At 41.6% G+C, this 24851-nt stretch overlaps 1 protein-coding gene across 8 annotated transcripts in view; it reads right to left on the minus strand.

The window, feature by feature from the left end:
- DNAH5 (dynein axonemal heavy chain 5) overlaps positions 1–24851 on the minus strand; it is a 278412-nt gene that overhangs the window by 96743 nt on the left and 156818 nt on the right. For 6 of the 8 annotated variants that reach the window (XR_009462504.1, XM_059728602.1, XM_059728606.1 and 3 more), the window contains exons 41-52: positions 24346–24384; positions 23743–23896; positions 21366–21512; positions 16927–17168; positions 14428–14604; positions 12127–12331; positions 9758–9900; positions 9309–9443; positions 6089–6211; positions 4929–5142; positions 3124–3347; positions 1102–1300 (exon numbers count right to left, since the gene is read on the minus strand). Coding sequence is in view for 7 of the 8 variants with exons in the window: in XM_059728602.1 (XP_059584585.1) it covers positions 1102–1300; positions 3124–3347; positions 4929–5142; positions 6089–6211; positions 9309–9443; positions 9758–9900; positions 12127–12331; positions 14428–14604; positions 16927–17168; positions 21366–21512; positions 23743–23896; positions 24346–24384 (2002 nt within the window). In the remaining variant the exon portion in view is untranslated. The remainder of the gene's footprint in view (positions 1–1101; positions 1301–3123; positions 3348–4928; positions 5143–6088; positions 6212–9308; positions 9444–9757; positions 9901–12126; positions 12332–14427; positions 14605–16926; positions 17169–21365; positions 21513–23742; positions 23897–24345; positions 24385–24851) is intronic. The other 2 variants (XM_059728604.1, XM_059728603.1) reach the window with 1 other exon arrangement.

The raw sequence follows: 24851 nt of genomic DNA on the forward strand, positions 1-24851 counted from the left end.
ATATCTATCCATCCATCCATCCCATCATGTGTGTTGTTAGGGTAACGATATGGATTTTGGATGTTGGGGTAACAATATGGAATCTGGGGAGTGCTGTGTGTGCAGCTGAATAAAAGTGTTTTTTTCCTGTGTTTTAGCAGAAGCAGCTGGTCACAAGGATGGATAATACATTAAAAGTAACCTCAGCAAAAGCTAGTCACAAGGCTAGATATATATTAAAAGCAAATAACTTAGCTAATGCTTAAGTGAGTGGATTCTTAACAGGGGGTAGGGTGCAAAGTGCATGATGTGTTGAGTAAAAATAGAATAGCCCACCAACTAGTTTCAGGAGACAAAAGCAGAAATATGGCCTTGGAGATGGTGCTAAAAAGTCAGCAAGAAAACCAGAAAGAACCAGCGAGAAACCACAAGTGACCGAAAGAAGATGGGAGTCAAGTCTTACACATGCGCTCTTAGCAGAGGCATGTAAATGAATGAAATGCATAGGCAATACTATGCTAAGGAAGTAAACAGAGGTGGAGCTTGAGGTAGGAGGAGAAATGGGTAAGACGAGGGTGGAATAAATGTTAATATGTATGAACCAAGGTGTATAAAAGTTGGAAAGAACTGTTGTTCAGGGTGGCTCCCTGGGTTTTTTTTTTTTTTTTTTTTTTTTTTTTAGGAACTAGTCCAAAGCTGTCTCCATTCTGAATAAAGCTGTTGCGAGCAATGTGTGCTAGTGTTTGCTCCCCGTCTGCTCTGGCTAACGAGTACCAGGAACCATGAGCAATTGGACCATCATCTCCCTAGGCGTTGGATGCCACATGGAGTTGTGGTCTAACATGTGTGATATACGAATTAGTGATCCGTGTATGTGTATGGCATGTGTAGGTATTTAAAACTGATTGTTGTCTAATTTTTGGTGTATGTAGTGTGCGTGCACTTGAATTGGTTATAGGTATGCATGTGCCTAAGCTGGTTGGGGGGGGGGGGGTGTACCCCTAACTGATTTGTGTGTTTGTATATGTGCAATTGTGTCATACTCTGTCTAACAGTGTAATTTTGAGATCCTGAGAGTTGGCCTGACACCGCAGGACAACATTATCAGAGAACTGTATTTACCTGTTACTTCTGGCCCATCTCTTAGGAAGTCAACAAAGTAAGCATCAGCTCCTGAATCCACCAATGCTCTTTTTTCTTCACCGAATTCCTCCTCAACCAGTTTTGCCAAAGACGTATCAAACCATTTTACATCCTCTAGCGTTGTGAAACGATCAGCAATAACATGCTTACATTCATGCTTCCACAGCTTCATCAACACCTTTAGAGAAATTCAACATCTCAGTCAGATATTTATTATACAAGTTAGGAGACAAAATTGAGTTCTCAGTACTTTTTTTTTCCAACATCATATGATCTCCAAACTAACTGCAATAATGCTTTGCTCTTATGTAGGCAAACTGAAGTTGGACCCTTTTTCAGACTTCTGATTCAGCTGAATCTCTACTTAAGTTTGTGCCTAGTATATAGAAGGAGTGCATTATATATTTAAGACAAAATTCCAAAGAAGCCTCAATCTAGCATCCACACTAAAGAGTTACTTTGGTAAATGATTTACTTCCTTTGCAATTTTTTTGAAAGCATCCATAGTTTGAGATAATTTTGGATAATGTTATCAAGAGTCATTTCTCAAATTTGGTGACGTAAGAGAATAAAACCATATCATATAGCCAAAAAGCATCAACCAGTTTACAGAAAGTCACTGAATGTGCTTTACAGTAATTGTAGTGTAAGACTGATATAGTTGTCATGGTCCAGACCTGATGAAGTATGAAAGCTTGTCTAACCATCTGAACTATACACCTGCTCCAACGGAAGCTTACAATAATTAAAAGAGTAAATCCTAATAAAGACACTTATTTTTTGTAATGACAACGCATCCATTTTCCATGCATTCAATTAAAAGGGGTACTTTTTTAAATCCCAATTGAGACATTAAGTAGTCTGTATTGTTCTTTGGAACTTGAAACCCTTCAGCTATAGAAGTTGTGTATTTAACCTCACAGAAAAAAATTATATAATATTCTAAGAAATCTATAAACGTTTTTCTGTGCCCCAAATCATTTCTTTTAAGCAACAATTAAGACATGATCTTCAGAGTTGGTTCTACAGAAAAAAAGAGTAGTAGATTGTCTTCTGTTCTCTCTGATTTTTGGACAAACTGCTGTAACTGAGTTATCAGGTATGAACAAGGAATATCTTTAGTTAGTCCAGTTCCCAACACAAAGATTAAAAGGATATCCAAACATTTGAACTTGTAGATACAGTAAAAGAGCGAAGCTACTTAGCTGTCAAGCAGGTAGGCTCAGGATAAAGCAATTCAATAATGAAGCCCACTAAACTTCATTTAATGAACCTGTAAGTCTACACCAATAATGGTTACAAAAAAGAGGGACATTACAAGATCAGAGTTCATGTTTCAAAATTAAGAATTCAACAAATTAACTTTTCAAAGAAAAACTAAAATTAAGAGCAAAGGATTATTTCAAATACTTGATTTCACAACATGAATTATTCATGTTAAGTACAGAAACTGGTTTTAGTCTGAGAGCTATTCTCTCTTCCATTTACAACCTCAAACCCAGGAATCAGGTACTGCCATTGCTTAAAAACCTCAACATACAGATCTTCAGAAAAATCATGTCATGTAGTAAAATATAGAAGAATATTGTTTATAAAACTGAATTTTTTTAAGCTTTTAAAAATGTTAAGTTAATATTTTAGTGAGCATAATAAATGGTAAAACTAATGCAGAGTTTAACTACAAATTAGTCTATGAAATCTATAAAACATTGTAAGTATTAATTATCAGTATCACTGGTATGGTTTCATCCAAGTGTTTGTGTTTTCTGTTTGGTTTTTTTTAATTGCATGAAGGTATCTACTTTATATACCCAGTTAAGGATCAAGTACCCCAATTTTATGTGGTGATTTTCCAACACAGGATGAAGAAATATCATCAGAATCTTCCAAACTAAATATAGAATAAGTGATAATAGATTACACAATGAGACCCTTCTTACTGTACACTGAAATTAATCTAAACTGATATTTTTGGACTGTCAAGCCTCATGCATTACTTACATTTGAGTCATGGATTACTTCTGAGCTAGTATTCAGCATTCCTTGCCAAATCCTTGACAGATCTCTGAGATTGAAGACATAATGGAATTTGGCAGGGGTGGGCAGCATTTTTATTTTGGTAATTTGCCATAACCTACGTGTCAGTGATATCAATTTGGCTACTGATCTTCTCACATCTTCCGAGAAGCCCCGCTCACTACAATAATGCCCTAGTCCAATTACGCCTGGAAAATGCAAAAAACAGAAACACGATTTTCACTTTTATTTTACCTAGAAAATACTTGTGCACTGCAACCTAAAACAAAGCTGTAAGACTTTGCACTTCAAGTGCATTGCAAGGTTGAAAAACACTATGTAGAATTCATATTACAGTAAAAGCTCTGTTATCCGGCATCCCCTGGGAATGGGGGATGCCGGTTAATCAAGTATTCCGGTTAATCAAATGTGCACCATCTGGTGCACTCCATGGCATCAGTGTGCTGCAGGACAGGGAGGAAGGCCCCATGCAAGCTGCTTTGCCCTGGGCTGAAAAGGTGGCGACAAAAAACTCAGCCCGCGGCGGCAAAATGGGAAGTCCCCTGGAAGTGGTACTTCCAGTCTTGCTTTTGCTGCATCACTCGGATGCCAGTTAAGAGAGTTTTCCGGCTAATAAAGTGCCAGTTAACACAGCTTTACTGTATATATTTAGTTTTTACTCCAAAGGTCAAAACAGTTTCTTTATGCAGGTGTACCACCTGCACATGCAGCAAGTGTACACAAAATACCCTCTTTGCATACATGACTAGGAAACAAAGCTATGAGTTTTTTGTTCAGTAGCTAACAAAAAGTCTTAGTTCCGGTCTCAATTTTACTTCAAAATGTCCACTGAGAAATGGAAACAGTTGAAAGCATTTGCCCATCTTCATTGCAGCCCTAACCCTGCAGCATCTTACAGTTTCCTAAAAGAAAGGAGGTATAAAGCAACTAGGAAATAACTGGAAAAGTAAATTAATTTGTTTTTAAGAGATTTAATTCTTCTGAACTTTCAGCTATACTCAGCTAAGTTTTCTGTTTGAAGATTCTTCAGTATTCTTATGCTATGGTCAAATTCCTTAGCTTACAGGGAAAGTGTGATGTAGAATGAGACAGTAGTCAACTGATTAAAGAATGGAAAGGGAAAAAAAGAAAAGAATGTCACTTAAATCCCATAGGCTGTAGGGCCTGTAGTAGCAAAGCAACAGAAAGCAGCAGCTGAACTCTTCCTTTCTCTTGTTTCTTTACCTCAAGCAACCACAAATTGAAATTCAGCTAAGCCTAAATTTTTGTCTTTACTCTCTCCGCCCACAGTCTACTCAACATCTAACTCTCAATTAAAAAAAAAAAAAAACTTGCAAAGGTTCTGAAGTGGGCTGTAAAAGCTTCCTGAATCTGAAATATGACCATGAGGGAAGCATTAATACATCAAACAGGGAACTACACATTGTGCACAAGTCATCTCCTCTCAACACTAAATCGGTCACCACTAATTCGCTAGCACTACACTTATGCCACTTCCCCAGTCTTGTGCAATCCCAAAACACATATTGTGAGTTGATGCAATCCTAAGAAGTAACCACAGAGAGACCAAGGTCCAGAGGTAGTATGTTTGAGAGCTAGTATACTAGAAAAATGTTAATTGAGTTTAGAGACTCATGTAGCCAATTTAGAGAATAAGCAAGACTAGAGACTTAGCTTGCGGTTAAAACATTAGAAGTACAGAGAAAAATTGACAACCCCCTTCTGAACTGTTTTATCCCCACATATTCCAAAACAGGTCTTCACCTTACCAAAGATTTTGTCAATTGAGGAATTAGAAGGCAGAGTACAGTTGAATATGGAGAATTGTCTCTTGAGTCTCTGTGGGATGTCATTGCGACCTCCACCAGGGTGAGTCATGGCAGCCAGGAGCTGGATATCCACAATATTAGTAAACTCGCCAGGCTTCTCCAGGTTATAGAATCCATTCTGTTCCATCAGCTGTCGGACTATCTCATTGGTGACCTACAGACAGCCATTAGTAATTGCAAAATATTTCTCAAAAAAAGAGTTTTTTCCAGGAGAACCAGGGAAAAAAAAAAATATAGAAATGTATCTTTTGTTTCATTCTCTACATATTCTTCTGCTTTAAACAAATAAAAAAGATGTTAGTAAAAAAAAAAAAGTCACAATTACCAGCTCCCCCAGTGGAAATCTACAAGTGGAAGATCATGAGGACATACATCATCCTAATACTGAGGTTCAACTCTCCAGCCATTCATTTGATTAAGTCTCACTTGATCTCAGGGTGGCTTCCAACATCTTCCTTTCTGTTAGATTAACAGAATTTTGAGTTTCCCTCCCCATTTTTGAAATCATTTTTCATAGGACCTTGAATTTTTCAGTTAGTATCTCTGCTTTATCATCATGTACCACTAAGTTTAAGACTCTTGTCCAGCTGAACATCTGCATGCATAGGATTACTTTCAGGCAGATTTCTGTTCTAAACCAAATGAAAACCCCTGCCTGACTGACTTGACTGACTAGCCCTATTAAACTGTCCCTGTTTGCTGAACACTTTTCCTGGTAATTGGTCCGTTTCCTGAATTTGATACCATATATCAAAATGTCCTCAGTATACACTATAAAAATTTAATTAGTAAATCGGAACTGTAGGTGTAAGGTTAGAGAGAGGCCTAACAATTGGCAACCCTATTCTGAAATGCTTCATCCCCACATATTCAAAGGAAGCCCTTGCTTGACTTCATGAAATTTATTCTTCAACGCACTTCAAAGCTCTACTTCTTTGTCTAACATGTATATGACAGAGGTGGTCCTTTTAACGAGCTCAGCCATCATTAAAACTAAAGTACAACATCTCAGTTCTCTGGCTGAAAAGAGGAATTAGCTTACTCACTGGTACAAACAGAAAGGCAAGAAAAGACTTAGATATTAAACAGTTGTAACAAACCTGATCTCCCCACTCATTAATTACAGGCATATTGACATCATCTATAAAGACAGTCATCTTCTTCCCAGCAGGAGGACCAAATGTTGTGCCCATACGTTTGTCCACATAACTCTCTATTGTGCGCTGTAAGAGAAACCTTTGTAAGCTAAAATGGACCCTATCCCTTCTAGTCAGCTTATGTAGGGATACCGGCTTATGGAAGTTTAATTCAATACTAAGGGTTTGCAGTACACTTTTCTTCGGCAAGGTTCTGAGAACTCAGATTTGGCAATGGGATCTGTACTTGAAGAAATGTCAATACTTGTAGAATACAGAAAGAAAGGCACCATGCTCAAATAACTATGTACCCACCAATCTGAAAATATGCACTAAGAAATGTGAGCTACTTCAGCTGCCCAAAAAGTATGAAGTATCAAATTATGTCTGTAGTGGAACAGGCTTTTAAAAATAAAACAAATAGAACTTAGATTTAAGATTTGTTTTTTAATTTAAATTCTATTTTTTTTTAAGACCAGTTACTGGCAACATATAAATATGACCATATTTCTTTTGCCATTTTAAACCATTTGTTTTGATCAATGATTATTTTACTTTATCTTCTTACTACATTGTATCGCGCACACATATGAAGGTCAGATGAACAAGACAGTTTGTATTACAGTGAGTTCTACTGAGAAAAAAAACTACTCTGAGGAGCCAAGAAAATGAGGCATTCATAAATTCTACATGATCTAATCATATTAGTTCTCTGCAACAAATATAATGGTTTATTCTGGGAATTTTGTAGTTCTGAATTACTTTTTCTATGCGGGTGGTTAAAGATGATACCAAATTGTCCTGGCTCTAAGTGAAAAAAAGAGTAAAGCTTACATTATCAAAAGCCAAAGAGCTGCAGAGTGCCATCATTAAATATTTGAAACTAAAGAGCAAGGATTTCATTAGCAGAAAATTTTTCACAGCCATTATTTCAGCTGCCATGTATTAAAGTTCCATGTACAGTCCATGTACAGTCTCTTCCAGTCAGCTCATTACTGTTGTCATGCTACCCATAGGATCCACATTCAATGACTTCTTTCCCACTGACCACACGGAGTTTGTTACTACACTCTCCTCATGCAAATACTAGTCTATGTCCTGTTTCAACTTCTCCATTTATACCTGGTCAATCTTCTCCTCACCATTTTGCCAGTTCTAGTTCACAGTTCTAGGCCAGTTTAATAGTTCTAGGCACTGTTAAAATCAGTCATTTTTACATATTAAATTTGCTAGCAATCAGTCTTCAGTCATGGGGACATGCCTGAGCACTCTCTCAAGAGTGGACCGCTGCGCAGTCAAGAAATACGTAGGTAGACATATCCATTTTAACTTTTAGGTAGTTAGCTTGGGTTAAAATAGCTACAAAACCACAGTGGAACAAAACCTCTATATACTAGCTAGCAAATAAGAGGCCATATATCAAAGAGCTTCCCAGAAGGCTTGTGAGGCCCTTACAGAAGATCATGCCACTGCATCTTCACTTCTATAGTTATCTGAATTGGTTAATACAAGAATGCCTATATGTACTGTCATTATACCTCGAAGTGCAATGTAAACACATCCAGTATGTCTTTGGCTGATTTCCACTAGGCAATTCCACTGGAGTGCAAGACTCATTGAAGGGTTTCTCAAGTACTGCATTTACTCAATTCTAAGTCAGGGCCCCCACCCCCCCATTTAATACGCGAGGGGAAAGCCCCTCATCTTCGAATCAAATATGAGGATCAGACTAAACTAATTTTATGGTAGCTGGTAACGGCAGCAGCACCACGGCACTGCTTAGCATGCAGCCAGGCCAGCATCTCATGCAAGCTCAGCTCCACTTGGCTGAGGAAAAAGAGGCTAACTGCACATGCGTGTCACTGTACAGAGCACAAAGGGAGTTGTAGTTTTCATGCTGATGCATGCACTCAGCCCCCCCCCCCCCCCCCCAAATAATATTTTCTCCCTCTGTTTATGGGGGCAGGAGGCAGGCAGCTGCTGTAGTTGGGCTGCAGCCCCTACCCAGAGTGGGGTCTGGGTCAGGGCCACAGCTTCAGTTGCAGTTACAGCCTGCCCTCCCCCCTCTACCACCTCTTTTCCCACCATCTCCCCTACCCCATGCAGTCACTGCTTCTCCACCTTCCCCTCTCCATCCCTCCCTTATCCTTGCTCCACACCAGCAGGCTCTGTCCCCTTTTTCATGTAGGGTACTCCAGCCCACCCCATACCTGCAATGCCAGCCCACATGGTTGCTAAGGGGGCTGGGAGGGACCATGCTCAGTACCCTAAGGTAGAATGAGGGCAAAGCCTGCCTGCACAGAGCAGGAATAAAAGGGGTGGGGGAAGCATGGAATGAAGGCTGTGGGGAGGAGGGAAAGATGAGGATCAGAGGCTGGCAGGGATTGGCTTACAGGCAGAGGTTGAGAAAGGAAAGGCAAGGGTGGAACATAGGTGGAGGAAAAATTATAATAAATTTATAGATTTTCCATGTACAGAACCTAATTACTGCAGGGTCATCTTAAATTCAAGTTGATCTTAGATTTGTGTAAATATAGTAAACTAATAGGTTGCTAAACCAACTTCAACCCACTGCATCTAAAAACTAGTAGTCAATGCAATTCATTTTAGATAACCTAAACTGAATTTTCCTTCTTTTCCTGACAGAGAAGACTCATGAGTAAAATACTAACCCTTTTGGTCACAGGTAGCCATCTGTGCACACTATCATCCTGATGAAAGATTGAACACACAACTCGGGAGACAAACAGCTTACAATTCTTAGAGCAGACCACATTTGTCTAAAACAAACACTTTACAAATTTTTTTATCTTGATCTATGGAAAGTTAATGACAACTGCAGACAACTAGGGAGAACTGGAATATATTTTAAGAATCATTTACAGGTGGCAAATAAGTGAATCATGCCAAATAGTTCAAGAGTAATGTTATGCTCATCAGGAGATCTGCAAAAAATATGGCACTTGAAGTTCAGCTGAAAGTGATTGTCAAACTGTTTTAAAAAAAATATTTTAAAATGTGAATGTAGCTAAACACTCTGGCTAAGCTCATGATCTTGCTGCTTTTTATAAATGTATTGTCCAATTATTAACAGTGTTTTCCTGAAAGATGTTACCAGTAAATTCTCCACATAAGAATCTATGAAACTGATGAACTGTTATGAGCACCACAAAGATAACCCTACCTGGAACATTAGTGGGGTAGTTGCAGATGAGAAGTTCAGACTCTTGGCCATGTGGCTTTCAGGATTATATTTTGACATGAATCCTTTGATGATAACAGTCTTAGCAGTTCCTTGCTCACCAATTAGTAGCACAGCCTAAACAAGAGAAGAATTCAAATGAGCTTAGAGGTTGAAGAGCCAAGTATGTGACAAAGCCTCATCAACTTTTCTCCTTCCTTACTTATCAAAAATTAAAACAGAAGCTTAACTCTCAAAATGAAAAATCAAGCTGAAGGAAGCACAGCACTCTCACAGAAAACAATTCAAATGTGTTATGTCTTACAGTATATAGGCGAAGAGTCATTTGTTGCTACTATGCCTTCACTTTTATTATGCCATACTTTACTTAGAATAAACTTCTCCATCCCCACATTACATTCTTCACACCCAAACAAGAAAAGAAAGGATACCTTGCCCTGCCTAGATACTGTTGCAATAAGGAAGTCGGTCCTCACATTGTCGATGTTTGGTACTAATATTGAGCCATACTCTGGAGTGCTGTTAGTAGGATACACATATTCCTCAACACGACTATTCCAATGCATCCATTTACCTGGTCAGAAAAAAACAAATTGAAAATTTCCAAAGCTCCAAGCATCTGCCTACATCCCATCTCTAGTAAATCAAATATATTATCACCTACAGGGCCTCAGAAGTAAATCCTATCCCCTAAAGAAGCGTTTCTCAACCTGTGGGTCATGCCCCAAGAGTGGGTCACAGGGAGATCTGAGGGAAACACTGCAAGACTGTATGAAACCAGCGCACAGCTGGGCAGGGGTGGGCAAACATACAGCAGGGCAGCATAAAGCAGAGAGAGGGGGCCAGATACAGTAGCTGGGGGGGGAGAAAGACTGACTGACTGACTGACTGACTGAGTCTGCACAAAACAGCACCATTCCGCTTCAACTTCCATTTTGATGGAACAGTGTTGTGTTTCAAAAGTACTGTTCTGTTTTGTTTTGTCTGAACGGTTTCAATGTTTCGCCTATAGGTTATAATGGGGAAGCATGAAACTGCCTATAACTATCATTTCTTGCCTGCTTTGGATGAAACCTGCAGGGACAGTAGCCCTTTCTGTGGGCATAAAGTCTGCCAAGTTTCAAGGAGATAGGTGTGGAGATTTCTGGGAAACTGCACCTCAAGTTGTTGACAAGCAAAACTGTCACTTGACAGAAGGCTGCTGCTGCCGGCATCTGGCAGGCAGATCTAGGGGCCCGCACCCTTCAGAGGGCTGTAGGCCTGTGCCATACTCCTCCCAGGCATGTGGGCCCCTGATCTGCCTGCCGGTTGACAGGAGGCTGCTGCTGATGGCCAGGACCAGCGCTGGGTGCAGACTGTACCCAGCACCGAGAAGATTGGTACTGCCACTGGCCCCAGCCAGCAGCAGTAGCCTCCTGTGATCTGGCAGGCAGATTGGAGGCCCACCTGCACTGCCAGAAGGGCTGCAGGGATGCGCTGGACTCCTTCCAGGGGTGCAGGCCCACAATCTGCCTGCCAGTTGACAAGAGGCTGCTGCTGCTGCTGGCTGGGACTGGCACAGGGCGCAGCCTACACCCAGCATTGCTAAGATTGGTGTTGCCGCTGGCCCCAGCTGGTAGCAACAGCATGCTGTCATCCAGCACAGAGATCAGTAGGCCCGCACCCCCGGGAAAGCTGGGGTCTGTGCCAGAATCCTCCCAGGGGGCACAGCTCCCAGATCTGCGCTGGATAACGAGAGGCTACTGCTGCCAGCTAGGACTGGAGCTGAAGCCAAGTAAGCCCAACTTCGAAATCCGAAGCGTTTTGAAACTTTTGAAATGTTTCATTTCAAAGCTGTTTTGAAGGCTTTTGGTTTGTTTTCATCTTGCTGTTTCAAGCTCAAAAAGCATCAAAACAGATTTGAAATGAAATGCCCGATAAAATTTTGCACAGCCCTAATGCTAATGGCTTCTAGCGTGAAAACAGTTGAAAACTACTGCCCTAGAGCTCTACTCCTCTCAAAACCCCTGGGAAAGAATTTTCTCTATTTGAAAGACACTTAATATTACGGTGACAGCCAAAGCAATCATCCAGTTTGCTGACAAATATTCTTTAGACAGTACACAGACACAGTACCTGGAGCCTTGCACCAGTGGCACCCAACCTTTTTCCCAGTAAGCCAGATTGGCAGTGGCTAGTCCACCCACAGGTTGGATCCAGATATCGCTTGATCTGGCACTGGCACAGTGGGAACCATCTAGCTGTGCAGAGGCCAGGGGAGTTGGAGGCAGGCTGGCCCAGCCCTAACAGGAAGGAAGGGAGCATGGCCAGGCCCCAACTTGGCCCTGCAGAAGGGAAGGGGGTGTGGCCCAGCCCCAATCTAGAACCAGAGTGGTGGCATGGCCTGGCCCTATAGGGGAAGAGGGAGTAGCTTGGCTCTGACCACATATGGAATGCAGCTTGGCGATTTGGCAAGGGAGAGGGTGGACTAATAGCCACTATTAGTACAGTCATTAGCTGTACTAATAGCCACCACTCTCCCACTGCCAAATTTCCAGACCCATGGGGAGCCCTGGAGGCCAGATGCAATGGACCTGGAGGACAGATGTTGAGCACCCCTGCCTTACACAGATTGCCTTGTTTGACTCTCTGACAATACAAGAATGCTTTATTATTTAAAGCAACTGAGTTTTGTTTGTTGAACAAAAGTTAGCAAGGGACCCAGGAACAAGCATTTCATGTAAAGAACCTTATGATGTACACCCTTTCAAGGTTGTCTCTCTTTGAAATGTTACTTGAAATTTGCTAACAGGTTACTAACCATCAGGAGTCACATAGTAATCAAACATGGTATCTTCACTGCCTTCCAGGATATGAGGGAGATCAAGTTGTATTGTGCTGTGATTCCGAAGCCAGAGCTCCATCTTGCATCTATCTTCCAATTCCAGTAATGCTCCAACACTCCACATGAGGGAAAAGATGTACAGCCTTTCCAAGTGCTTTGAAGTCATCTCCCCTCCTTGCTCCTGAATGATGGGCATTTGGGGTTTTAATGGCTTAATAGTCTCCCATGAAAAAGGACGCCTAACTCTGAGAATCTGATCATTATGTCAGATTGCAAATCATTAGCTTTGGATTTACTGAAATTTCTACACTAGGGTCACTTCATAAATAATGAGTTATACTATAGCGTATTTTCTACACTTTAGAGAAGTATATACTAAGAAAGAAAGATATAACAAAATGCTCACCCAGTTCTCCACAGAAACCTGAAGAAAAAATTTGAATAGCCTCATTCTACAAGTCTGCAAACACATTTTGTTGTATAGGCAATTACAGTATGCCAACTCTACCATCAAGTTACCGATTTGTTCCTAAAGGATTAGGACCAGACAAAGTTTCTTAGTGTGGGGGTCCATCATTCTATTTTAGGTCTTTGGCCTACTCCTCTTAACAACTCTCTCTGTAGATCTACATCTCCAGCTTGCCTGAACTTTAGATGAATTGTGTAGGTGATCACTTCATAACAGTGCTCTAAGCTCTACCCTAGCTGCTTTCTGCTTTTAGTCCAGATAAAAAAGTTTTTAAAAAAAAAAGTTAAGTATTGACCAACAAAACAGATTGCTCTGGAAATTGTCAGCCTGCCCCGTCTCATTTCCCCGTGACATGCTGCCAAAAATATGATCAGAAGTGTCCATCAAGCAGGATCCTGCTTTAAAAACCAAAAGGTGGTTTCTTGCACAGCCATTGTATTTGAGCCATTTTTGCCTCTAGAATGCATGCACTCCTCCCACAATCTCCAAACTAGTCTGAAATTAGGCTATTTAATGAGGTACTGATAGAAGGATGGAGAGAGATGGGCAAGGACACTTTTTACTATCTATGGGATGGAGGTTACGAACATTTTCATGTTTTGCAAATACCAAGACCTGACAACGTTGCTTCAGGAAAAAGAGGAAGAGTAATTGATTGCCATCCCTGCACTCAGTGAACTAGGTTCAAGTCCTTGCTATGCCATTTATGCAAATTCTGTGTGGATGTCCCAATGACCAGGTTGGAAAGTGTAGTAGGTGCCCCACACTTTCTTGCTGAAGAGTTTCTAGTCAGTAGAATTTAGAGAAGCAGAATATGGGTCAAGTTGCATCTCCAACTGTCAAATTAAGCACTAACTCATGCTTCAGCTTCATTTAATGACCTGGTTAATATTTATGCAGTACCAAGTAAAATCTCCAAAGAGATTGGGAGACTGTCAAGGAACTCAAGCAGGTGCTACAGACAATCTTTCAGCTCACTGAATTGACTTGGACAAGAGATTCCTCTGAGGTTCCTGTATCTCAGTTGGGTTCTCCAATCAACAAGCTAAAAATCGCATTTGAGTTTTTGCTTACTGTCTCCCCAGTTGTCAGTGAAACTTTCTGGACCTAAAAAACTCATGGGAAGTTGTCAAAATCTATAGACCTCCTCAAAATTTTCAGTCCGACCTACCAAATATTTTTCTGTTTCAGAAAGCCTCTATGAAATTTCCCCAAACATATCTACAACAAGAAGTATTTTGAGTGGAATTTCCCCTTGGTAAAGTGGAATAAGGAGAGGCTTTTAACTTAAACAGCCTTGAGGCAAGATTTTTTTTCCTGGTGTTATGTTATTGCATTTTTCAATACTTAAGAGAACTGACCTTTAGAAGGCTTTAGAATAGATCAATGGGAAGTCAATTTCAGTGGGTCACTCAATAGAATTTAAAAAAAAAAAAAATCCAGATATTAGCTTTTTGTCACCACATTCAACAAACTGGTCTGTAGCCAAACAAGCTGTAAATAAAAGGTCTCTGGTCCATTATTATTTCTGTATGCCACTCAGTGACTGAGTTCAGGGAAATTGTCTGATGCTGCCTGACAGTTCTTAATATTGTCAAATCTAAAAAGGTATAAGAAGAGCAATGCAAAAATTAAATGAAATAGAAGCAACTTATGCTAACAGTTTTTTGCTCTTGGAAAATGGCAAAGTTACTCATCTTCATGATAATTTCAGTTCTTAGGGCTTCCAAGATGCTTCTTTCTCCTCTACATAGACATAAAATACAAAATGACATTACCTAAAATGTCAATAAAGATATTTTATTTACCTTCAGGGGAATAAGCCCCTTCAGCATACTAATACTCTGCATGATCACAAAGGCCTCCAGCATCTCTATTTTGTATTCCAAGGCCTGGATACTGAAGTGATACAGGTCTGGGAAAGATGAAGTGTACAGCCGGCGTAGAATTTCAGCTTCTTGCAGGGAACGTTTTTTCAGAAAGCCCTGTTATAATCCAGAGTAAGAAAACATGCATATGCAAGCCTCAACTTGATTGAACTTATGGGTTCACAGTGCAAACAGCAGACCCACGGCACATGGCTACTGAAAACCACAATGACCTCAACAATACAGAAAATCAGCAGTCACTGCACAGGAGTCAAAACTGCCCACTTTCAGTCTTTATCAGCTATGTCTGGCACTCTTCAGTTCTTTCATGTGACAATAAATGGTTTAAAGGGCTCATTAAGATGCAAGATGATCACTAGTGATGACATCTACTGATACTTACTGCCATAACCCAGTGCAGCAGTTGAAAACATCTTTATTTTGGAGTTCAGCAGATCTAATCAACATAGTGATCTACCCATCTTAGTTTCCCAAACTTCTATTTTTACATATGTATATATTATGCATGGGTTTATTTTTACTGTGTTGCAAGTCAACATGTAAGTTCCATTGATTCCTAAGTATCTACTGCCTGTCAACCTGCCTGAAGTCAAGAAACTGTGCACCCACTTCTTGAATGATTCTACATCAGGTCAGAACTAGTAATATTTCCCATTATTCCTACTGCTTACTATTTATACAACTGTTTTATGGCAACCTACTCTTTTAGTAATGTTTTGTCTTCACATTTACTATACTTTCATAGGAAAGTTTTCAGATTTGTTATTTTTCCTCACAGATTCTGCTGAGTTTCTATGGCCATGTACTGCTACATCCCTGCAAGCTGTTTCCCTATAACAGCAGTTGATGACAGAATTACTGCTCAAGTCTGATTTTTTTCTTCAGGCACCTTTTTATGAATCCCAACTCATCCCCAGTCTAATAAATTCTATGTTTATCATTTCTATTTAATTACCAATATAAAAGTAGTTATTTTCCTTAACATGCTTGAAGAGAGCATTCACTCCTGGATGCTCAGTTTAAAGAATTAAGTTATCAATAAGGCTACTGTGAAATGCTATTCAAGCAAATAGTGTATATTTTTCTTGACTAGCTTTCCCATGTGTAGTGGAAGTTATTTTCTTTATGCGACTTGACTTCCAGTTTGCATTATATTTCTTAATACACATTCTTAAAGATGCTAAGACTTGCTGGAGCTACATGGGTTGGACCACATCTACTTTTGCATCAGTTCAGTTGATTTTGATGATGTCTTAACTTTAAAACTCTTAACTAGTTCAAAGTTAAAGTAACGGGTTTTTTCTGCTCTGGTAGCTCGATATGTAAGGATTTAAGCAGCAGCGCTCAGCTGCTTGAATACTTAAATAAATGTTTGTCCGAGACAAGTGTTACCTCCTAATGTAATATCTACAAAGTAGTCAACAGTTACATTAGGTAACAGGAAAAATACAGGTTATACACACACGTGATATACATGTAATTGCTTACATTTTAAATAGTTCCCTCAAGCTCTCCTGTGAAGTCTTCATAAGAGTCATGGTCTGCATGTTACAGGGGTGTAGGTTGTAGCCATGTTGGTCTAAGTACACAGGCAGACAAGGTTCTTTGGGTGAATCTGATATCTTTTGGTCTAATAAAAGATATGAGATTCACACAAAGAACCTTGTACCTTGTCTGCCTATGCTCTGCATGGACACTTAAGCCTGAGGACCTTATTTTTAATTGAATGCATGACAGTTCTGTGATGCTGCAAAAAGCACAATATTTTGAATTTTACTTAACTTTGCTTGAACTTTTCTGATTTGGAAAGCTGACTGCCCCCATCTCCTGATTGCTCTAATAATCCTTTAATAGGTAATAATAGAATTCTCTTTACCTTGATTTGAAAGTTGAATTATAGACTATCCTCTGAATTCATCTAACTAATTATATGCAAGTTCCTGGATTTTAGCATAAGTGATGCCATAACGAAAATCTTCTGATGCTACATGGCACTGTTTCCTCCTAGATCCAAGAAGCTCCTAACTCTTTTATGTATCTGATAAGTCAGCCCATTTGATTGACAAAAATGTTTAGGAGTCCTATTTTTTATTCCTATTTTTAAACTTTGGCAAATGATTTTTAAAAAGAATTTTTTTTGTTCTGCACAAACTGTTTACAACTTAGATTTTTCAATATTGCATAATACCACATGGGATGTGGTTTATCATAACAGCAATTTCAATTTGTCCAAACACAATAACAATTGGATAGGATAGTGTATTCCAGCTAAATCAATGAACTGATTAACTCTATTCCCAAATGGATATCATGACGACTAGTCAGTTCAAAGTTACCACTCTTCTACATAAAACTAAACCTATGCGATAGATTTCTATCCTTGTAATAAATAACTTAGTAAGTACTTGTTCACTGTACCTCTAGAATAGGGCTCCAGTTTAGAATGGATGAACTCATAAAAACCATGCCATTCCTTGACACTGTGGCTGGAGAAGCATTGTCAATATTATGAGGTTCAAAGACTATTTTACAGTTGGGTGCCATTGGAATACGGTCTCCATTAGCCAGCGTGAGGGTTTTGTTATCATCCAGTACAGAATTCAGATTTTCAATCCAAATTGCATCAACAGGACCATCAAGAACTATCCAGATGTGCTCACCTATAAACCAAAGAACAAGAATTTATTAATCAAAGCCTATTTTCATTTCATTGCATTGCATTTTGCAGGGTATTGTGTACCAGTTCTGAAAAAAAATATGCATTGTTGGAACTGATCTAGTTACTATATTTTGGGTAGATGTAGAGAAAGAACGTAATGATATGCGATACAGAGCTGGGATCTTTTTGCCAGCACAAAAAAAAAAAAAAAAAAGCATATGGCAATTCAAGAGATTTCTTGTGGAAGAAAACTGGTCTGATAGTTACCAGGAATATCTCCCTCTTGATCTTACATGAACAATTGTATACTTCTCTCAGTTGTGGAGGACACCCAATATCCTATAGTCCTTTGATCTCCCTTCAAGAGCAAGGGAAGAAGGGAGAGCACTAGCTCTCTAATGACCCATCTAAGAGCAAGCTGTCAGGTTGCTCTGTAGGTACCCTACCCTGCAAATCTCCACTACCCCACCAATCTGCCTCCGCTTCTGCCAGTCAGCTTTCTCTTGTGTGGGGCACCCTCATGGAACAAGTTTTCATTGCAGAAAAACAATAACCTTACCCTACCAATCAGCTGATTCATTGGAAGAGGGGCATTCTCATGCAGTGGGAACTACCTAGAACTACCATAATCCCATTAACTTAACTCCAAATGAAACAAGCACTCAATTAATAATGTAGTATCCCTAGTTTTACTACACAGCTACAAAACAAAAATTCCAGCCCAGCCACATGTAGACTCAATACTAATATTCAGAGGCCTAATTGAACTCCCAGTGAAGTTTATTCCAGACATTCCTCCTGCTTTATTTGAACTTAATTTTCTACAAGTTCTTGTTCACCACCAGCACAACCAAGTGCCTCACAGAGAAGCTATTAGCAAACTCAAGTCTCTATATCATATCATAGGCTCGCTAGTCCTAAAAGGGGGAGAGACAAGCCTTCGACATAACATCAGCTGAGGAACCAGATGGGCCTGTACAGTAATTGGACTCAGATAAGAAGAATTAATGGAGGCTGTTAGCCAGACACTGTTATACTTTGAGGAAGTGGGGTATAAGCAGGAAGAACTATGCAATGGGGTGTAAGCAGGAGGAACTATGCCTCCTGATTGCAAGTAAGAACCCAGACTTAGTAGGGCTCACAGAAACCTGGTGGGACCCTACCTATGACTGGGTGGTGGGCATTCAGGGATACACCCTATATAGAAGAGACAGGACAGAGAGGAAAAGGCAGGGGGTGGGCAGGCAGGTTGAGCTCTATGTCAAAGAGCACCTCACATCATCAAGGATTAGCTGCGGGTTAGAGGAGGGTCGGGCAAAGACACTATGGGTAAAACTACGGGGGGGGGGGGGGCCCATGGCAAAAGGGGCCTTACGGTGGGTGTCTACTACAGACCACCCAACCAGGGGGAAGAGCTAGACAAGAACTTCTCCAGTCAGCTTATGGAGGCGGTTAAGTCAAGGGATGTTATTGTCATGGGTGACCTAAACTACCCAGACATTTGCTGGGAAGAGCAGACAGCTAGGTCTGACCGCTTGTATAGGTTCCTGGCTGTATTACAGGACCTTCACCTTATCCAGGAAGTGCACAGCCCTACTAGGGGTAACACCTTGCTGGACCTGGTCCTGGCCACAGGGGACTTCAGAAGGGCCAACTTCAATGAGCTTAGGAGACTAATGGGGGAGGCACTAAGGGCCCAGAAGGTAGAGGAGATGGGAGTCCATGAGGGATGGTCGTACCTTAAGGGGGCGATCCTCCAGGCCCAAAGGATAACAGTCCCTGAGAGAAGCAAGGGGGGGGGGGGTAAGAGTGCTCAGAAACCCCCTTGGCTCAGCAAGGGCATTCAGCAATGCCTGAGGACTAAAAGGGAGGTGTACAACCAGTGGAAGGGAGGAACTATCACAAAGGAGATGTACTCCTCCTCGGCCCAGGAGTGTAGGAGGGCTATTAGGAAGGCCAAGGTAGAGATGGAACTCAGGCTAGCGTCCAGGATTAAGGACAACAAAAAGTCCTTTTACAAGTACATTGGGAGCAAGAAGAGGGCACCAGGCAATGTAGGGCCCCTGCAAGACAAATGGTAATCTTGTGGCCACGCCAGACAAGAAAGCTGATATTTTTAACAGTTTCTTTGTCTCTGTTTTCTTGAACAGGGACCAGGATATCCCACCTACCAGAGGTAGGGACAATCTTGGGGATAGCTCTATCAAGCCTTCAGTCAGTGCAGATGTAGTTTGGGATCTTTCAGAAGGGCTAGACATTTTTACATCTGCAGGCCCAGATGCCCTCCACCCAAGGGTGTTGAGGGAGTTGGCAGGGGTCATCGCGGAGCCTTTGGCCCGGCTGCATGAGCATTCGTGGTCATCTGGCCAGGTGCCGGGGGATTGGAAACTGGCTAATGTGGTCCCTATTATTAAGAAGGGGAGGAAGGAGGTCCCAAGTAATTATAGGCCTGTAAGCCTCACCTCAGTGCTTGAGAAGCTCTTGGAGAGGATCATCAAGGAGCATATCTGTGGAGGGCCTGCAGGGGAAATCATGCTCAGGGGCAATCAGCATGGCTTCACCAAAGGCAGGTCCTGCTAGACCAACCTGATTGCCTTTTACGACCAAGTAACTCAATCCTTGGATGATGGTGTTGCTGTGGACAGTCTTTCTAGACTTTAAGAAGGCTTTTGACACTGTCTCTCACCCCATCCTCATCAATAAATTAAGTGACTGCGGCATTGATGCCTGCACAGTTGGATGGGTAAAAAAATTGGCTGACGAGGTGCACCCAGAGAGTAGTGGTGGACGGGTTGTACTCAGCCTGGTGAGATGTTAGCAGTGGGGTACCCCAGGGCTCAGTCCTCGGGCCCGCGTTGTTTAACATCTTCATCAGCAACTTGGATGAGGGGGTGGAAAGCATGCTGTCCAAGTTTGCTGATGACACTAAGATGTGGGGCAAGGTGGACACACTTGAAGGGAAAGAGAGACTGTAACTACGTTTAGACAGACTACAAGAGTGGGCAGACAAGAATAGGATGGAGTTCAATGTAAAACAAATGCAGGGTGCTGCACCATGGGAGAAGGAATCCACAGCATACATACAGGCTGGGGAGTTCCCTTCTTGAAAGCACAGAGGCAGAAAGGGATCTCAGAGTCATTATTGACTCCAAGATGAACATGAGCTGCCAATGCCAGACCGCAGCCAGCAAGGCCAGCCATACCTTGTCATGCATCCAAAGATGCATTTCAAGCTGGTCCAGAGAGGTGATACTCCCCCTCTATGCGACTTTGGTCAGGCTGCAGTTGGAGTACTGAGTCCAGTACTGGACGCCGCACTTCAAAAGGGATGTGGCCAGCCTGGAGAGGGTTCAGAGGAGGGCCAACTGCTTGGTGAGAGGGCAGCAGGACAGGCCCTACAAGGAGAGATTGAGGGACCTGAACCTGTTCAGCCTCTGCAAGAGGAGGCTGAGGGGGGACCTGGTGGCTGCCTACAAGCTCATCAAGGGGGATCAACAGCTAATAGGCAGAGCTCTTTTCTCCCCAGCACCACCTATGGTGACAAGGAACAATGTTCATAAGCTGATGGAAAATAGGTTTAGGTTGGAGATCAGAAGGCAATACTTTACGGTTGGGGTGGCTAACATCTGGAACCAGCTTCCCAGGGAAGTGGTCCTCGCCCCTACCTTGGGCATATTCAAGAGGAGGTTGGATGATCACCTGTCTGGGGTCTTGTGAACCCAGCATTCATTCCTGCCTGTGGCAGGGGGTCAGGCTAGTTGATCTTTTCAGGTCCCTCCTGACCCTAGTTACTACGGAACTGGACTCAGAAAGTAGTTAAAAGAAGAGATGAGTACAGGGAGGGGAAGTACTGTGAGGACAGAAATAGTCCGTAGTTCTCTCTCTGTGGCAAAGGCAGGACAGAAGGCAAAAGAATAGCAGTTTTGTAGAAGGACTACATAACAATGAAAGCCTCCCAGGGCAGCTACCCTATGAGTTCTGAAATCTGGGTTTGGAATTACAGCATGACTTGAATTTAAAGACTAAACCACCAACCTAGGAAAATCATGGAAACACTCAGGTCAGAGGAACACTGTATAATGGCAAGACAATTATACACCAGATAATCTATAAAACAAAAACCTACCAAATTTCAGCTATAATTTTATACTAGTATCAGAACACTTTTTAAAATAGTTAGCTTTTTTCCCCCCTTCACCTTTCTTAGCTCTCAAAGTTTTTCTCCATAAAGTAGAGAAAATTCCATCGGTCCAGTCATTGGTTGCTACATCAAGGCGACCGAACATCTGAGGTGCTGTGATAGCTTTAGGATTCATTCTCATTTCACGATGTGGCTGTCCACAATCTATAAGTGTTAAATAAGAGTTAACTTTGACATTTCATCACCACCATGAATTACTCTTAATTACCAAACTAATACATAGCCAGTGATTCACTACTGTCAAACTTATAAGATTAACTTCAATGTATAAAATGTCTTAGCTACACCAAAAATGTGATTATCAGAGCTTTCAAAATGAAGAGAGCAGAACACTGTGTTTCTTTATCTTCTTTGGGGTGTAAAAGGATAGCCTTTTTAAGGCTTAATTTCCTATAGAGGTTCTTCAAATGCATAGTTTTAAAGCCTTTTTGCTTTGGACATACATTTTTGAACAGAGTTAGAACACCATGCAAAACACTGCATTATTTTCTATTGACAAATTGCTTTTTAGAGACATGTTTTCACACACCTTGGAAAGGACACATTGGGCACGTCTAACACATGCTATTAATGCTATAAAGACCTACTGCGCAGCTGTATAAAAAGTCTGCTTGGGGAAGCTCCTGGAGGGAGCTGAACAGCACCAGGACCAGGGAAGTTTCTCCATCCACTGTGGCTCCCTGGTATTGAGGCTGACCAGGAACCATGGCAATTAATACCACTCTTTCCCCATCCCTTTCTTGACCCATGAGAAGCCTGCATACCAGACCAGGCTGGTGCATAGGGTTGCTCCACAACTGGAGTGCCAGGTACAACACAGCCCTGGGTCCAACCCCACACGCTGGCTCCAGAACCGTGTGGTGGGTCAGACCTGGCATACTGAGTCCAGGCCTCTGTCTTGGATCTGGGAACACATGCCGAGTCAGACCCAGCACTTGGTTCCAGAGCCAGCATGAGATCTTAGACTCACAGTGCAGCCTGAGCATTGGCTTGCCAGATTGGGCCAGCTTGCATGGTCAGGGCTGCTGCACAACCCTCAGCCCCAGAAACTCTGGAGTACAGGTAAGTACCTGAGGTCTAAAGTAATTTTTTGAGGAAGGATTGTGAACACGCTGCTCTACTATGAAAGAATATTCAAAAGCACAAACGCTCTATACGTTAGGGCTGTGCAAAATGGTTATGTTTGGTTTCAGTCATTTTGGAGGACAGCGATTCGTTTCGGTGTTTTGGATCTCTGTTCCATTTCAATTCATCCAGCATGACGCAGGCGCAGCACAGCTCAGTAGGGTACCACGTGCTGTCTGGGAGCTGGGGCCACTGGGGCTCAGCGGTGCTGAGCTCCGGCTCACTGCTGGAGCCACCCCAGCTCCTAGACGGTGAACGGCACCCTGCTGAGTTGTGCTGCACCCGTGCGATGTGACAGCTGCCGCATGGGTGCCAAGCAGAGGGGGCAATCCCCACTGCCCCACACTATGCAGGGGGGTCCTGCCACAACCCCTCAGAGGCCCCGATCATCACTGCTGCAGCCACTGAGTGTGGGGCTTTTTTTTTTTTTTTTTAATGCCAGGAGGCTGGAACTGGGCAGGGCAGCCATGGAGGCTTCTCCCATGGCTCCCCCCACTGGGGCAGAGGCAGGCACAGTTGGAGGAGCCACAGGAACAGCAGTGCAGAGGGTAGAATCTTGGGGTTCTGATGAATTACAGACTATGCAAGTCAGCCATGTAATGCAGCTACAAAAAAAAAAAGAGGCGGAAAATGCAATTTGGGCTGCATCAACCTGAGTACGAGGTATAACAGGTGGGAAGTGATAGTTCCACGCTGCTTGGCACTGGTTACGCCTCATCTGTTACTGTGTATAGTTCTGGCCTCTATTTCGAGAAAGATATGGAGAGGTTAGAGAAGAGGCAACAAAATTAATAAAGGGGTTGAAAGGCAAGTTCTATGATGCAATGTTGGGAGAACTAGACATGGTTAACAAGGCATGGAGCAGGTGAATCCTTCAGGTCCTTCCAACCCTATGATTGTAGATTTTTCCTCCAATAACAGTATTATCTAGAAGTCTACATTATTACAATATGACCAGTGATCTGCTGCTTTGCAGATCACAAACCAAAAGCTACTGCATATACTATATATGGTTACTTCAACAGTTCCACTGTACTAATGGGATGCTTCTTCTGAATCTTCCAGTCATGAGTCATCATTATTCCACAGACCTGCATCAGGAAACAAAAAAAAAAGTCTACAAGCTACCATAAGGTCTCTTTGTGCTCTTATATTACTTAGATCACTTCACCTCCCTGGTTAAAGGTCAACATTTTCAAGTTCCTAGCTTAACTATTCTGTTACTTTTCACGTATATATGGTTACATACCTGTTATTGATTTCATTAGTGTGTGGATGCAAGTTGTTTTACCTGCCCCACTGGGCCCCAGGGTCATCATTCCATGCCTTACTCTCTGAGTTTCAAACAGCTGGATAACTTTCAGTTTCCAAGGAGGGTGACAAATTAGGCCAGCTTCTTCAACCTGAGGACACCATCATAGATCTAGATCATGGCTTCTCTCATACATCAGTTTGCTAATCAATCAACTCATGTCCTCCTAACAAATTAAATATGGCCAAGATATTATAGTTTTAGTATGTGAAAAGGTCTCATCTAAACTTAGGGTATACTTTCAAAGAATTGCCTTAAGATATAAAAATGGCTCTTTTCACACCATCCCCTCTTGGTAGAAAAAAAATCCTCTCAAATCCCCCCTTTAAACCTACTCAAAAGGGTTTGTGAAGTATTCTTATTTCTTATATAGGTCATTAATTCTTCATTTCAGTTGAGAAGTTATATAGGTGAAAAACTACTAAAACAACAAAATACCTACGTGTGCCTAAGAAATAAACAAAGCTAGCAAAGAGAGCAAAGAGTGTCTTCACGTACAGACTTGATAATCTTATGAAGACAACATTAAACCAGGCTCACCTGGAGATGGAGACCAAATACCAGAGATAAATAAAGAGCCTGGGGGTGTGGATAAAAAAAAAAAAAATTAGTAAGGGGACACAGTAACAGAAGCTTTAGCTATGTTCTCAGGGAAGACAGAGCAATCAATTAGATACCCAAAACATGTATATATCCTATTACAAGAAATATAGGGACTGCACAGGAAGAATTGGGAGGTCCTAGTAGAAGCACAGAATTATGATGTAATTGGGATTACTGAGACATGGTGGCATAGTTCACATTATAGGAGTACGGTCATGGGTGGGTATAGCTTATTCAGGAGGGATAAGTAGGGGAAGAAAAGGTGGTGTTGCCCTATATGTACACATGTTCTGATATGCACTACAAAGTAGGCTTGTTGAAAGCCTCTGGGTAAAGATCAGAAGGGAGACCAGCAGGGGGAATGTTATTGTATGCATCTACTAGAGGCCACCGAACCAGGAGAAGGATGTGGGAGAGGCCTTCTTTAAAAAAAAAAAAACAAA

Source organism: Alligator mississippiensis, chromosome 5 (genome assembly GCF_030867095.1).
Source record: "Alligator mississippiensis isolate rAllMis1 chromosome 5, rAllMis1, whole genome shotgun sequence".
In the NCBI taxonomy this organism is placed as follows: Eukaryota; Metazoa; Chordata; order Crocodylia; family Alligatoridae; genus Alligator; species Alligator mississippiensis.